Source organism: Rhinoderma darwinii, chromosome 3, assembly GCF_050947455.1.
Source record: "Rhinoderma darwinii isolate aRhiDar2 chromosome 3, aRhiDar2.hap1, whole genome shotgun sequence".
In the NCBI taxonomy this organism is placed as follows: domain Eukaryota; kingdom Metazoa; phylum Chordata; class Amphibia; order Anura; family Rhinodermatidae; genus Rhinoderma; species Rhinoderma darwinii.
In genome coordinates this window covers 250,208,093-250,223,450 of record NC_134689.1, presented here as the reverse complement: position 1 = coordinate 250,223,450, position 15,358 = coordinate 250,208,093, and the positions used below count along the sequence as shown (strand labels likewise).

The 15,358-nt window shown below is 44.0% G+C and overlaps 1 protein-coding gene across 6 annotated transcripts in view; it reads right to left on the bottom strand.

Moving 5' to 3' along the window:
* VPS13C (vacuolar protein sorting 13 homolog C) overlaps window positions 1–15,358 on the bottom strand; it is a 396,337-nt gene that overhangs the window by 319,819 nt on the left and 61,160 nt on the right. For 4 of the 6 annotated variants that reach the window (XM_075857708.1, XM_075857702.1, XM_075857703.1 and 1 more), the window contains 3 exons: window positions 6,325–6,387; window positions 3,523–3,632; window positions 460–519 (listed from right to left, as the gene is read on the bottom strand). In XM_075857708.1, the coding sequence (XP_075713823.1) occupies window positions 460–519; window positions 3,523–3,632; window positions 6,325–6,387 (233 nt within the window). The remainder of the gene's footprint in view (window positions 1–459; window positions 520–3,522; window positions 3,633–6,324; window positions 6,388–15,358) is intronic. The other 2 variants (XM_075857706.1, XM_075857707.1) reach the window with 1 other exon arrangement.

The window sequence follows — 15,358 nt, the reverse complement described above, 5'->3', positions numbered from 1 at the left end:
TAGTAAATATGTGATCTGTCTGGGTTCGATTCCCGGAACCCCACTGATCAGCTGTTTTGAAGGGGTAGCAGCGCACGTACAATCACGGCTTCCCTTTAATTTCCTTTACTTCTCTCACTGTGAATCGCCGACACATTTGTAGTCTTCTCCCATTGAAGTATATTTGAGAGGGCTGTAATACTGTGAACCATTACTACGAGTGCGTCAGCATTTCACAATGTGGGCAGTAAAGGAAATTAAGAGGAAGCAGCTGTCGTGCAAGCGCTGCAGCCCCTTCAAAACAGTCGATTGTCAGGGGTGACGGGAGTTAGACCCCAACCGATGAGATATTGATGGCCTATTCTGAGGATAGGCCATCAATTATTTGGAACTGGACAACCACTTTAACGCTCATTTATCTATTTGTGGAAATGGTTTGTATGAATCATGCACAACTAATGGAAAACAAAGACAATTTACCTGAAGACTCAGCTCAGCGAGGGACATTCCTACAGACACCGGAATACTGGCATTAGTGATCTATGAATAAAATGCAGAGGAAAAAAAAAAAAAAAAAATTCTAGTTTATCACCTTTTCTATTGGTTTAAAAAATAGTAAGGCACTTTTCAGACTGTATTTACAGTGTACGTGAACAGTATGCACCAGGAGAGCTCCCCATTCCCTTGACGGAGGCCAAAAGGGCATCCGTTTGACCTCTGTCAGGCTGGTATGTGTCGGTATACCTCTTTATCTGTGGTATGGAATAGCGCAGTCGAGTGCGCTATTCCACACAGTGATATTCTGTAAAAAAAACAAAAAAAACAAAAACAGAACACATGTGCTGCTTGGTATACGTTTTTTTCGGATGCCAATGGGTAAGTCTACGAGTATTTTTATCCAAGGAGACTTATGTAATTCGTAGTAATTCTAAATCAATAATATTTAGGGGGGCATAGTAGAGCACTTCCTAATATAAGCAATATATAGCACTTATAGCTAAACATCGCCTCCCCACAGCACAAAAAAATGTGTAGTCCAATTAAAATATTGGAGATAGATAGATAAATAGATATACACACAATGTTTTTTTTAAAAAATGTCTATCTCCATGGGAAATTAATGTGCAATAGTGTCAGGTGAGATTGGAACAAATCCCGTTCTAGTCTAGCTGGGTTCACACATTGCGGTAAAAAGTTTTTTTGCTTGAAACCATGGCAAAACCATGCAATTTTTCATAAACTTAGGCAAAATGGTGCGCTTTTGCCCGAGTTCATGGCAAAAAACAAACAAACGTATTTTCACCGCGACCCGTGAACTTGGATATGAACACATAAGGAAATGGGTGAGGTGGAGAAAGAGATAGACCCCCTGTAGGGAGGTGATGGGGTCAGCAGCAGATATGGAGGAGGGGAAAAAATTCACTGGAAGATCCCACTATTGGACAATAAACACATCAACAAACACAGGGGCTAGGAAGAGGGTGCTAAATGAGGAGGAGGCAATGGAGGAAAAGGAATTGATGGCACAGGAAAAGGACCACAGCCGTCCTGGACTGGCAATCTTCCTACCTCCAGCTCTACCTCCTGTGAGGACGGCACAGCAGAAACTTGCCTAACTCCTCCCCCAACGGGTCTGTTGAGTATTAGTCCTCTGGCCTTAGCGGCCCTTCTAAATTCCGGGCCTGCTAGCTCGGAACTGACAGGCGGCTCCTAATGATGCCAAACCGCGCCCACATAGAGCCTTATTGGCTCAATGGGCAGAAGCTAACGGACATCATTAGGAGCCGCCTGGGAGTGCAGCACAGTACGAGAGTACATAAGTACTTATATTACCTCACATACTGTGCTGCCAATGCCCTCCTCCACACAAAATGAACTCCGTCTCATGCGTAAGAATACGCATGAGACAGATTTCAAAGCGTTCAGGAGCCTTCAAAGGCGTCGACATAGTATCTCCCGCCTTAAAGCTCTGCAGATATTGAGAGTGCAGTGTAGAAAAGGCCCTTTAAAAAAGACAATTGTAAGGATAAAAATACTATTTTAAAGGCCATTGACCGTGACACGTAATTATAGATCTAGTAGTATACAAAACTTTAGTTTCGGTTTGAAAAAAAACAAAAACAAAAAATAGAACAATTTTATCTTCTTATTCAATATGACACATCCCCAGAGATATTTTGTTTATTACCAAGTCACTGGGAATGCATTTTAAATTGTGGCTTAAAACCACACCACTTATTTATGAAATTCTTGATGTGTTACATAATTAGTCAGGATACCGATTTAACAACATACACTATATGGACAAAACTAAAGGGACACCTACACATTACACCTACGGGAGCTTTTATGACATCCCATTATAAATCCATAGACATAAACATGCCGTTGGTCAAACCGTTTCCATTCTTGTGGGAAGACTTCCTACAAGATTTTGGAGTATGTCTGTGGGAGTTTTTGTCTATTCATCCAGAAGAGCATTTGTGAGGTCAGACGCTGATGTTGGACGAGAGGGTCTGGCTCGCAATCTCCGTTTTGGTTTATCTCAAAGGTGTTTGATGGGGTTGAGGTCAGGGCTCTGTGTGGGTCAGTCAAGTTCTTCCACACCAAACTCACCCAACCATGCCTTTACGGGCCTGGGTTTTGTGCACTGGCGCATAGTCATGCTGGAACAGAAAAGGGCTTTCCCCAAACTGTATCCACAAAGTTGGATGCATAAAATTGTACAAAATGTCTTGGTATGCTGAAGCATTAAGATTTCCCTTCACTGGAACTAAGGGGCCTAGGCAAACCCCTGAAAAACAACCCCACAGCATTATCCCTCCTCCACCAAACTTTACAGCTGGCACAATGCAGTCAGGCAGCTAACGTTCTCCTGACATTCGCCAAACCCAGACTCGTCCATCAGGCTGCCAGATAGAGAAGTGTGACTTCACTCCATAGGACACATTTCCACTGCTCCGGAGTTCAGTGTTGGCGTAGTTTACACCACTCCATCCACCGCTTGACATTGTACTTAGGGATGTAAAGCTTGCATGCATTTGTTAAACCATGGAAACCAAAGCCATGAAGCTCCCTGCGCACGTTTTTTTGTGCGGATGTTAATGCCAGAGGAGGTTTGGAGCTCTGCAGTTAGAGTCAGCAGAGCGTTGGTGACTTTTTTTGCACCATGCGCCTCAGCACTCGCTCTGTAACTTTACGTGGTCTGACCCTTCATGGCTGAGTTGCTGTGGTTCCTAAACGCTTCCACTTTGCAGTAATATCACTCAGCTAATTGTGGAATATCCAAGAGGAATATATTTCACAAACTGACTTGTTGCAGCGCCGGCATCCTATTACAGTACCACGCTCGATTTAGTGAGCTCTTATTCCTTCACAAATGTTTGTAAAGGCAAACTACATGGCTAGGTGCTTAATTTTTATAGATCTGTGGCAATTGGACTGAAGGAATGAAACACCTGAATGCAATGATTAAGAGGTATGTTCCAATACTTTTATCCATATAGTGTATCAGCATACACATGGCAAGCTCTGATTACTTACATCATCTTCATATCGGATGTGTATGTTTGTAATTTTGACCTGCAGATTCCTAATAACCTGAGCCGCCAGTTTTTCAAGAAAAGTGTCTTTCTTCTCCTCTTTTGGCTTATCTTGAAAAACAAAAACAAAGAAGTCAATAAGCACGAGTCCCGCCCTGCGTTCAGATGACTAAGGTTCTGGTTTTGGAAACACTATTAAAAGGCTAAGGCTATGTTCACACGGGGTCTTTTGCCGAGTTTTTTGACGCGGAAACCGCGTCGCAAAACTCGGCAGAAACGGCCCGAGAACGCCTCCCATTGATTTCAATGGGAGGCGTCGGCGTCTTTTTCCCGCGAGCAGTAAAACTGCCTCGCGGGAAAAAGAAGCGACATGCCCTATCTTCGGGCGCTTCCGCCTCCGACCTCCCATTGACTTCAATGGGAGGCAGGAGAAAGCGTGTTTTCTGCCCGCGGCGCTCAATGGCCGCGGGCGAAAAACGGCGCGATCATTGCTATTCACACGGAGTATTTTGGGGGAGGAATATCTGCAACCTCACAAAGCAACTCAAGAGTAAATAATCACATATGAGGTGGACGAAGTTGCTGAAATCTCTATTCCTTAGAAAAACTGACAACACGATCTCTTTATGTATTGGCTAATCAGTGTAGCCAGCTCAAATAGGTAATGCAAAAAATGCAGATAAACACTCACCCACCCCAAGGTAAACCACCTATAGGGGGATGGTATCACACATTTAGATAAAACATGTATAATTGGTCTGCTCATTTAAACCTGCTGGTTGTATACATTCCAGTCTATGGATCCATTGCGCTTCCTTCCGTAAAATCAGGTTGTCCCAGTCCCCTCCTCTTTTGGGGGGTCTGACGAGTTCAATTGCTTGAAATTTTAACACTGCTGCCTGGCCTTGGTGTTTAGCATGCACGTGCTTGGATATTGGAGTGTCCCTACCATGGATAATATCTCCAACATGCTCCCTAATACGACGACGAAATTGTCGTGCTGTTTTACCCACATAATTTAGGGGGCATGGGCATGTGATTAGGTAAACTACTCCTGCTGTCTTACAATTGACATAATCCCGAATATTGTATTTTTTCTGTGTGACAACACTGGTAAAACTATTCCCTTTAAGAATGAAATCACAGGCTTTACAACTACCACATCTGAAAGTGCCTGGTGTTTGTCTATCCAGCCATGTGCCCCTAGGTGAAATGGGGTCGAAACAGCTGTGCATGACTCTGTCCCTTATATATTTTTTTTTTTTTATAACATATCATCTTTTAGCGCTTACCTCCTCGTGTTTGGCAGTCCGGGCGATACGTCCTTGGCTTCCACTGCGCCTGCGCGTTCGGCATGATGCGGCCGATGATGACCTTTGGCTGTCAGCTGACGGCGGGGGGTCACATGGGCAGGTGTCACGAATCGAGAGGGTGTTGTGATTGGTCAATTCATGTGTTGCCGCCGAATACGATGGGTGGAGTTTAGCGTTTATAGTAACCTAGCGCCTGCAATGAAGTATGCCGTTGACATCGATACGTGCATCTTCCCGTGACGCACAGCGGAATATCCGCTGTTGAATACTAATATCGCTGGTGATGAGGCCAGAGTTACCAAGATACGGACCCCTGAGGATGAGTATCTGAAACGCGTAGGGTCGTTTAATGTTTATGGAATGTGTGCATTGGGGACAACTATATTGTGTTACACCCAGCGTTAGGAGATCCGATTTTGTCGGACACCTATGCTTCAATTTGGGTTTGTACTACGGTTGTGCCCTGGGTATATGCTGATTCCTACAAATATCATTTAAACACAGAGATATAGGTATCATAATAACTCAGTGTTTTTTTGTTTAATACATTTTTTATTTTCACGGTGGGGCTTATGTCACAGTGGTGTGTTACCCCTGTTTTTAAACTAGTTACTATTAAAGATATCTTTTTACTCAGTTGTCATTTCAGTGAACCTTATAATTAAATTTCTTTATATTGTGGGAGCACAATTAGATGTCTATCTAAACTATACAGTGAAATTTTGAGGAATATCTGCCTCAAAATTCCGTTTGGAGCTTTGAGGCAGATATTCCTCCCCCAAAATACTCCGTGTGAACATAGCCTAATAAAAGATTTGAAAATAAGAAAAAACATAAAAATGCAGACTGAATAAAATAAGAATGTCTGACCCTAAATAATAAAAAGGAAAAAAATTGAACAACAAGCAATGCCATGCTTTTTGTCAATCTGTAAGACTCTACCCAAGATAATGATACAAATAGTTTATAAAAATAAATCATTTTGGGGACGATGTACTTTGGAGGAGATAATGTGCTTGCTTGGTCTCTCACTGCAGGCAGGAGAGTTATGGAAGGTTTTTATCGCCGCAAGTTGCAACCTAAGCTGCTCCTTTACTAAACTCAAAGAAGGGGAACAATAAGGGGAGACAAAAAGAAACCTCTTGGGAAGTCTGTTAAATGACTAGTATCACCGTAACTTTTTTTTTTAATACATATATATGCACTTAAAGAAGTTATCCGGGTTATTAAAATAGATGGACTAAGGATAGGCCATCAATTTAAATAACCCGGATAACCCCTTTAACAACCTTGCAAAGAAATGTATAAAAGGACTTTTGGCTCATCAGCATGATGTGATATGCTCTGCCAGCATTTTTCTCAGAAATCTACTCCACCTTTGCCTTTAGTAAATTAAAAACGTATTCTGTGAATATCAACAACATTTAAAAGACTTGTCACTTGACTTTGGCATACAATAACATGCATACTACAGAAAACAGCGTACCCACCTTTTTTAACATCATGAACCCTAAAACGGTTCTTAAAAGATTTGTGCTTTTTATGTTTGGGTCCTTTATAATGAAAGCATAAGTATGAGAAAAGGATAAAAAAAATGAGTTAGTAAAAATCTACACAAAATTCTTAGATGAAGGGAAACCAAATCATTACATACAAGTAGGAACTAGGTTTGCAAGATGCATCGAATTTTGTATGCTATTTCGATATTGTGCATGGGCAAACTGTTCAATACTGTAAATGTGTGTTTTGGTTCTCCCGGGTTCTCTTGAACCAGTTGTCAAAAGAACATCTGGTTTGTAGAACTGGGGAGAAGTGGGATCCCGACCTGGTCCCCCTGCACTCCATTGTATCCGCGTCCTTAGGATACAATGGAGCAGTAACTAGCACTGGCGAGGCAAAGTAACCATCCATTCTATGCCCTGCCATTCGACGACTTACCAGTGATGCAGGCGGCAGGATGGCGTAATCCCGCCGCCTGCATCGTACCGCTGGCCTGGTCAGAAGAGCGCAGGTCTGCATTGCTGGAGGACTGCTTGGTAATGGGGGAAGGGGAGTATATAATGTTAATTTTATTTAGTGAACACTGAGTGGCACGATCTCCACGGGGCAATATCTAAAGATGGCACTGTGTGGGGCACCATCTACAGGGCCCATGGTGTTATCAATTTTGAACCTCCCTGTATCTCACATTAATAGTAATTAACCCCATCATGTACCTCACACACACATTAATCCAATGTTGCCCATTATGATTGAGGCGCTTGATGGGATCCCTTACTATAATGTTTATAGTAAGGGAACCCATCAAGTAACTCACAGTTAGAATAGGCAACATTTGTTTAATGTGTGTGAGTACATGATGGGGTTAAATTACTATTAATGTGAGGCACATGGAGGTTCAAAATTGCCTCACATCAGAAAGTGGAAGGACTTTATATTTTTGTTGGCAAAGTAGCGTATTTGTATAGAAAATCATGATACTACACTAAGTATCGGTATCGAAGTCCAAAGTCTGGCATCAACACAACCCTACTATGAACAAATGTAGACAGAGAATTGACACAAGTGATTATTAAAGGCAGTGCCGCACCTGCCATGAGGCGAGGTGAGCCGACAGCCTCAGGCGGCACCACCTGCACGGAAATGGAGGGCGGCATATTCAGCCAGGGACGGATTGGACCGGGAGGGAGGGGGCATGCAAACTTAGCAGACGTGCTGCATGATGGGCACGTCTAACACTCCTCCTCCTCCTCTCTGACGCTGTACGCAGCACGCGCCGCCAGAGAGGAACAGGTCTGCAGGAGGAGCGGTCGCGCGAAGAGGAAAAGTGACGAAACACACGAGGTACGTTCCTGCCTTAACTCGGTTAGCCGAAGCTGCTGGGACCGGGACCCAGGAGTTAACTGCAAGGGGGTTTGGGCATTTTACTGACAACCAAGGGCTCTATGAGGCTGGAATAATCCACCCCATAGACCCCTCACATCATTATAATGGAAGGATAGGGGGGGGGGGGGGGGACTGAGCATCTGACTTACTAGTCAGGGCTCTATGGGGGGGGGATAATTCCCACCTATAGAGCCCTCTGCTGAAAGTAAAACGCCCAGACCCCCCCCTTGCAGTATACTCCCGGCCCCCCATCATTGGCCGACCCGTTTTAAATTAGTAGAAGCAGGAAGCGGAGCGCAGTATAATCCTTCCCCATAAACCTGCCCCCGCTAATTCAAAAGTGATAGGCCGACGCTAAAGGGCGGGGGATTCTACAAGGGGCGGTTTGAGCATCTTACTGACAGCTGACTGCTCTATAGGGGGAGAATAATCTTCCCCATAGAGTCCTCACTAGCTACCATACTGCAAGGTTAGCGGGGTCTGAGCGTCTGACTGACTGCTGAGGACTCTACGGGGAATCCATCCCCTTAGCAGTCAGTTAAACGCCCAGACCCCCACCTTGCAGTATAGTAATTAGTAAGGGCTCTATGGGGGGGGGGGATTATTCAGCCCCATAGAGCCCTCAGCTGTCAGTAAGATGCTCAGACAACCCCCCCCCCATCGCTTAAATTAGTGGGGGTAGGAAGCTGAGCGCAATATAGCTCCCCCCACAGCAGTCAGAGTCAGTACCCTCCTTGCAGTATAATCCCCCCATAGCACCCTCAGTAGTTGCAAGGGAGGGGGGTTTCAGTGTGATTGGTGCAACTTTCTAATTACTATTTTTTTTAAATTCTTTACCTTTTGAGATACAGCTGCTTTGTATCCTGTATACAGAGCATCTGTATATAGCGCTGAATCCTGTATGCGTCAGGTCAGCGGACCCTGCAGGATCGAGCAGTTACCGATCACATCCAAGTTCATAACTTAGATGTGATCGATAATAGGCGACCTTATGGATTCAGGTCTCAGCGATATTATACAGGATACAAAGCAGCAGTATCTCAAAAAGTAACAATAATTTTCAATAAAAAGTAATTAAAACTTGCACCAATCACATAGATATATATAACAATATACGTTTTTAAAGGTGAACATTAGCCTTTAAACTGTAACTAAACTTTTATCAAGTCATTGTGACATGTCAGAAGTTTATCGGTGGGGGACCGAGCACTGAGACCCCCACCGATCGCTAAAACGAAGCAGCAGAAGTGCTCGGGTGAGCGCTGTGCCGCTTCATTTATGATAGACTTTCAGCCGAGTGAGCGGTGTATGGACTCATTGACTTTCTATTGAGCCAGTACACTGCTCCAAAGAAAGCCAAACAGAATTGAAGCGGCACACTGCTCACCCAAGCACTTCTGCTGCTTCGTTTTAGCAAATAGTGGGGGGTCTCAGTGTTCGGACCCCACTGATCAAAACTTCTGACATGTCAAAACTTTTTAAAAAAGTTGTTACACTTTAAAGAGAACCTTTCACCTGCCCATAGATGTGCATTCGAGTACAGCATGTAATGGTCAGGGCTACACAAACTCTGGGGCACTTTACATTTTATTTCCTACCCGCTTTCCTTATTTAGATATCGGTGCTGTAATATTTGGCGCCCGATATTTAAATAACCCCATGAACTGTCAATGAGGCGGTAATTGACAAGGGGGCGTGTAACATCGCTGTGACACTGTTCGATCAGCTACGGACAGTGTCAACAGCAAGAGCTGGAGAGGAGAGCATGTGCGCGCACAAGCTCTCTCTTCAGCTCTCAGCAGGCAAGTATAAGACTGCGTGATCTCTCGCGAGAGATCAGTCTTGTTGTCCTTGTCTGCCGAGAGCTAAAGAGGGAGAGCGTGCGTGCGCGTACAGCTCCGATGCCATGGAACAGAAGAAGAATTCACACTCTTCTTCTCCTCTTCTGTTCCGTAGTGGTGGTGGAGATACACGCTCTCCCCTCTCCAGCTCTTGCTGTGACACGGTCCGTAGCGGATTGGACAGTGTCACAGCGATGTTACACACCCCCTTGCCAATTACCTCCCCATTGACAGTTCAGGGGGTTATTTAAATATCAGGCGCCAAATATTACGGCACCAATATCTAAATAACGAAGGAGGATAGGAAAAAATGTAAAGTGCCCCAGAGTTTGTGGAGCCCTGCCCATTACATTCTGCACACGTACGTAAATACGGGTAACCCTTATTCCACCCATATTTACGGATCCGTTTTCTCTTCTATATTGAACTGCACTAATCGCCAGCCTCTTCTCTCTATCCAGCTCTGATCGCCAGCCTCTTCTCTCTATCAGTGCTGGATAGAGAGAAGGGGCAGCCCTTTTGGCCAGAGTTTCCGCAGCGGAACGCAGCGATAGAAAGAAGTTCATACGTACCCCGGCCGTTGTCTTGGTGACGCATCCCTCTTGACATTCAGTCCGACCTCCCTGGATGACGCAGCAGTCCATGTGACCGCTGCAGCCTGTGATTGGCTGAAGTGGTCACATGGGATGAAACGTTATCCCAGGAGGCCGGACTGGAGGAAGAAGCAGGGAGTTTTGGGTAAGTATGAACTTTTTTTTGTTGCAGGATTTTACTCACTGTCCAGGATGCTGAAAGAGTTACTGCCGATCAGTGCAGCCCCTTCTCTCCATCCTGAACTGATCGTTTAACTCTTTCAGCACCCTGGACAGTGACTATCCCCTGACGTCGCCTAGAACTGCTCGAGTAATTATGGGTACACACACGTAGCCACCCGTAATTACGGGAGCCCCATAGACTTCTATGGGCCTGCCCGTGCCGTAATTGCGGCCTGAAATTGGACATAATCTATATTTTAACGGCCCGGGCACCTTCCCGTAAGCAAACGGGAAGGTACCTGTGGCCAATAGAAGTCTATGGGCCCGTAGTTACGACCTGTAATTACGGGCGTTTTTACTGTCGTGTGCATGGGGCCTAAAGGAAAGGTGTTCATGTTTTTTTTTTATAGGTTTTACTTTATGGGCCTATTTTTTCTAATTATTTTAATATGTTCCCTAAAGTAACTATTTATTCATACGTTTGTACTTCTGTGGGGGCAGACATCTTTACTTTTATTTTTCATACTGCTAATTTTTGTTTTGCAGGTTCCACTGGACCATTTGGACTACGTCGTAGATTCGTTGGACTACTTTGCTGATTTAAGGTTTTTTTCTTTTTTTTAAATAAAATGGTTAAAGTGGATTGTGTGGAAGAGTTATTTCAATAAAATACATTTTTTTATGTCTCTGTGTTTAAATACTTCATTACTGCCTTAGTAATGGCAGCTGTCTGATTGAGATCGTCCATTACTAAGAAGGGGCTTAGTTTTAGCCAGTAAAAAGGTTAGCACTAACCCCCCATTATCACCCCAGTACCCGCCGCCAGCAGGAATACCGGGAAGAGCCGGGTACGATCCAGTACCCGACCATCTGTAGTGAAGGGTACTGGGGTGGCCACAGGCTGGTACGATCAGGCTAGGAAGGGCCAAAAACCGTGGCCCTTTCCTCCCTGGTAATGCTAGGCTGCTGCTGCTTTATTGTATCTGGCTGGTTATGAAAAATGGAGGGGATCTCACGTAAAAAAAAATCCAATTATTTATTTTTCAAAAAGGACGTGGGGTTCCCCCTATTTTTCATAACTAGCCAGATACAATAAAGCAGCAGCTTAGCATTACCAGGGTGGGAATGGCTACGGTTTTTGGCCCTTGCCAGCCTGATAATACCAGCCTGTGGTCACCCCGCTGCCTAACCGTCGTTTCAGATGTTCAGGTACTGGATCGTACTCGGCTCTTCCCGGTATCCTTGGCAGCAGTGGGAACCGGGGCAATAATAGGGGTTAGTGATAGCCTTGTTACTGGCTAATGCGAAGCCCCAGCCTAAGGAATTAAACACTGTCAGACAGCAGCCATTACTAAGGCCATGATAAAAAGCATTTAAGAAAAAACAGACCTAAGAAAAAAAAATTATTGAGATCAAAACTCCCCCATGCAACACCATTTAAAAAAAAAACAAAAAAAAAACAGAAAAGTAGATAGAAGTAGTCTAATGAATCTACGACGTAGTCCAAACTGTCCAGCGGAACGAACCCAAAAAAAAAGTTAGCAGTATAAAACATTTTAAAAATTTAATTTGCCACAATAGAAACTAGAGGTCAAGGAAAAATAATTCCCCTTCATGTAACTCTGCTACCTATCAACTGAAAAGTCATCCGCCAGAGGGAAAAATGTTTCTCCATGGCGGAGTACAAGAAAGTCTAATTCCCAGGTGAGGCTTTCTTGTACTCCGCCATCAAGAAACGTTTTTCCTCCTGGCGGATGATTTTTCAGTTGACCGGTGGCAGAGTTCTTCCGTAGCGGTGCTAGGAGGGCAAACTCGCCAAATGCCCAGTGCCCCCACAATGGGCCGCTACTCTTGGGCCAGGGCTGTGTGCTTGCCCCCCAGACTAAAATTTTCCAGCCAACCCCTGGCCATTTGCTCCGCCGTTTGTTCTTGTAGGCCACAGCCTGGTTTAGGCCTGAGGCCTACAAGAGATCGGGAGCACGCTGATGACGTCAACTGCCCGGCACGATGCGATCACTGCACGCCGGGCCACTGAACTCAGTTAAAAATCATAAGTCAATTAGGTAATAAAAAGGGGGCATAGAAGATTTGTTAAACCATTTTCAGTGATAATGCTGCGTTACTGATCTAGGATACTAAAGAAATACAGTAAGTAGAATTCTTTAAATCTTTCCTATACATTAAACAGCACTTTAACAAATAAACAACAAATGTTTTCCTATTTAAAAAAAATTGTATACATTGCGTGTTTGTTGTGTAAAGCTAGAAATGACAAAAACTTGGATAGATAGCGCCAACATATTACGCAGCGCTGTATAGAGGTTCCTTTTTTTTTTTTACTGTCCCCATTGAGGCTCACAATCTAAATTCCCTATTGGTATGTTTTTGGGGTATGTGAGGAAACCGGAGTACCCGGAGGAAACCCACGCAAACACAGGGAGAAGATACAAACACCATGCAGATGTTGTCCTTGGTTGGATTTGAACCCAGGACCCCAGCAGCAGAGGGGCTAGGTTCACCCCTGAGTAAAGGTCACCCAAAGGGGTCCGCAAACATTTTTCAAATAATATGAAATGAGATGACCCAAAATTAAATGGAAATTGAACATCCTGGTTAAGTGGTGGGCTGACATTCTGCCGCCACGTGACCACTGGCAGGTCCTTTAGCACTACATGATGTAGTGCATTGGCCGACATCTCTGCAAATGCTCTGAGGTTTTACCCCCTATGTCACAAATCAAAAAGGGGGGGGGGGGTTGTTGCCAGAGGGGAGACCATATGATCACCAGACAGGACATCAACAAAAAATAGAAAACTCCACATTCTTTAGGTAATATGACCCACGGTCAGAACTGGCGTCGTGGACAAAATTGAAAATGCATTTTTTTTTTTTGTGGCTTAAATGGACACTAACTTTTCAATTAACTTTGCATAAATAAAATAGTACAAGCGAATATAAAAAAAATGTAATATATTCTCCACTTACCGGGCACCTAAACACCCCTCCTAACTACTCACTCTGAATTGACAGCTAATTCCATCCCTTCACAGACAATCAGATCACCGACGGATCTGGTTACATCTGCCGATTGAAGTCTATGGAGAAGAAAGGGGGGTGGAGGAGGAGATCGGGGGCAAAGTAAGGCCTTAGTCACACGACCGTGTTATATGTCCGTGCTACGCACGTGATCTTCACGCGCGTCGCACGGACCTATTTAAATGAATGGGGCCGTTCAGACGGTCAGCGAATTTCAGGCAGCGTATGTGCGCTGCATGAAACTCATGACATGTCCTATATTTCCCCTTATTTCGCGCTGCACGCGCCCATTGACTTAAATCGCGCTCGGCACACGGAAGCCCTTCAGTAAAATAAATGAATGAAAACAGAAAAGCACCACGTGCTTTTCTGTTTGTAAACATAAAACCAGAGTGTCAATGACGACGGCTGCACGAAAACCACGCAGCCGCGCACCATATGCTGTTGACACACGGACCTTTTGCGCACGCAAAACGCAAACACTCGTATGAATCCGGCCTTAGGTTCAGTTCATACTGAGTTTTTCGGCATAGATTTTGAAAAGGAAACTGCGTCGGAATCAGCATCAAGAAACGGCTGAAATCGCTCCACATTTACTTCAATGGGAGGCAGACTTTTTCCCAGGCGGCTTTTGAGTGTTTGTGGGAAATAAAGCGACACGTTCTTTCTTACTGCGGTTTCCGCCTCTGACCTCCCATTAAAATCAATGGGAAGCAAAATAACCTGTGCCACTCTTTTCGGAACTTTTTTGTGCTCATGGTCCTTGAATTCTCTCCAATGGCCGCAAGCAAAAAATGCAGCGGAAAAAAGCGTTAAAAACAGCACTGGCAGTTCAAAATCTGCCTCGAAACTCAATTTTCGTCACTCTCAAAAATGTTCAGTATTTAGTTAAGACGATTACGGACGCAGCGATACCAATTTTTTTTTTATTGCTTACATCATTTTATGTGAGAAATGGTAAAAGGATTTTTTCTTTTTAACTTTGTTATTTTGGGCACTGACGGCAGACTTTCAATAGGCCTCTAGCTGCCATGGCAACCGATCGGCATGCCACAATTACACCATGGCGGGAGAGCGATCGGTGGATAGAGCGAGCAGTCTCACCTCTGTCTAACTGCTCGGAGGCCACGGTCAATACTGAACGTGGAATCTGAGGGGTTAAACAGCCAGGATCTGAGTGATCTCCGATCCTGCCCGTTGCAGGCAAGTGTTTTTAAACAGTCAGCAGCCACCATGTATGGCGTGGTCTGAGCTCCTGAGCCCGTTTCATATTGGGGTAGCATACATCCGACTTAACTGTCCGTTTGATGTCGCTAAGGGGGTAAACAATGTGTAACTGCACTCATAGTTTTGTCCCTTTCTATTATATAATTTCAATATATCTCTAGTAAATGGATAGATCATCACCTCCCAAAAAAATAAAATCTGTAGTAAAGCCCTGCCTTGGCATCACTTCACCTGAGGGGAAGCCCTGTCGCAATCAGGACTACACCAGAAGCAGTAATTACATGCACAGTAAGGCTACATTCACATTGTGCCCGTCTCTAAATGGGAGTTCATCAACCAAAACTAAAAAATGGCACGCTTAAAAAATGCAACAAAAACGCAGTGTGAACCAAGCCTTCTACATTCAATACCTTTTCAGATGGAATTAAAGTCAACTGTACCCTCCAGCTGTTGGCAAGTAGCTTTTCTTTACCTGAAGAATATGTAGCTTGCAGAAAATAAATTCCTCCAAACCCTCTTTTATGCAGCAAGTTTAACGGCATAAATTTAAAATGCAAAAAAACAATGGAATAAATTGCTGTTTTTTTTTTCTATTATCCTCAAAAAAAAGTTAATCAAAAGTTTAGAAGTACCCCAAAATGGCGCCATTGAAAAATACAACATTGCCATGTATAATTAAACATATAAAAAAGTTACGGCTCTCGCAATGTGATATTGAAAAAAAACAAAACATTTGATGCGTTCTGAAGGCAAAAATAGTCCAGTCCATAAAAGGTTAA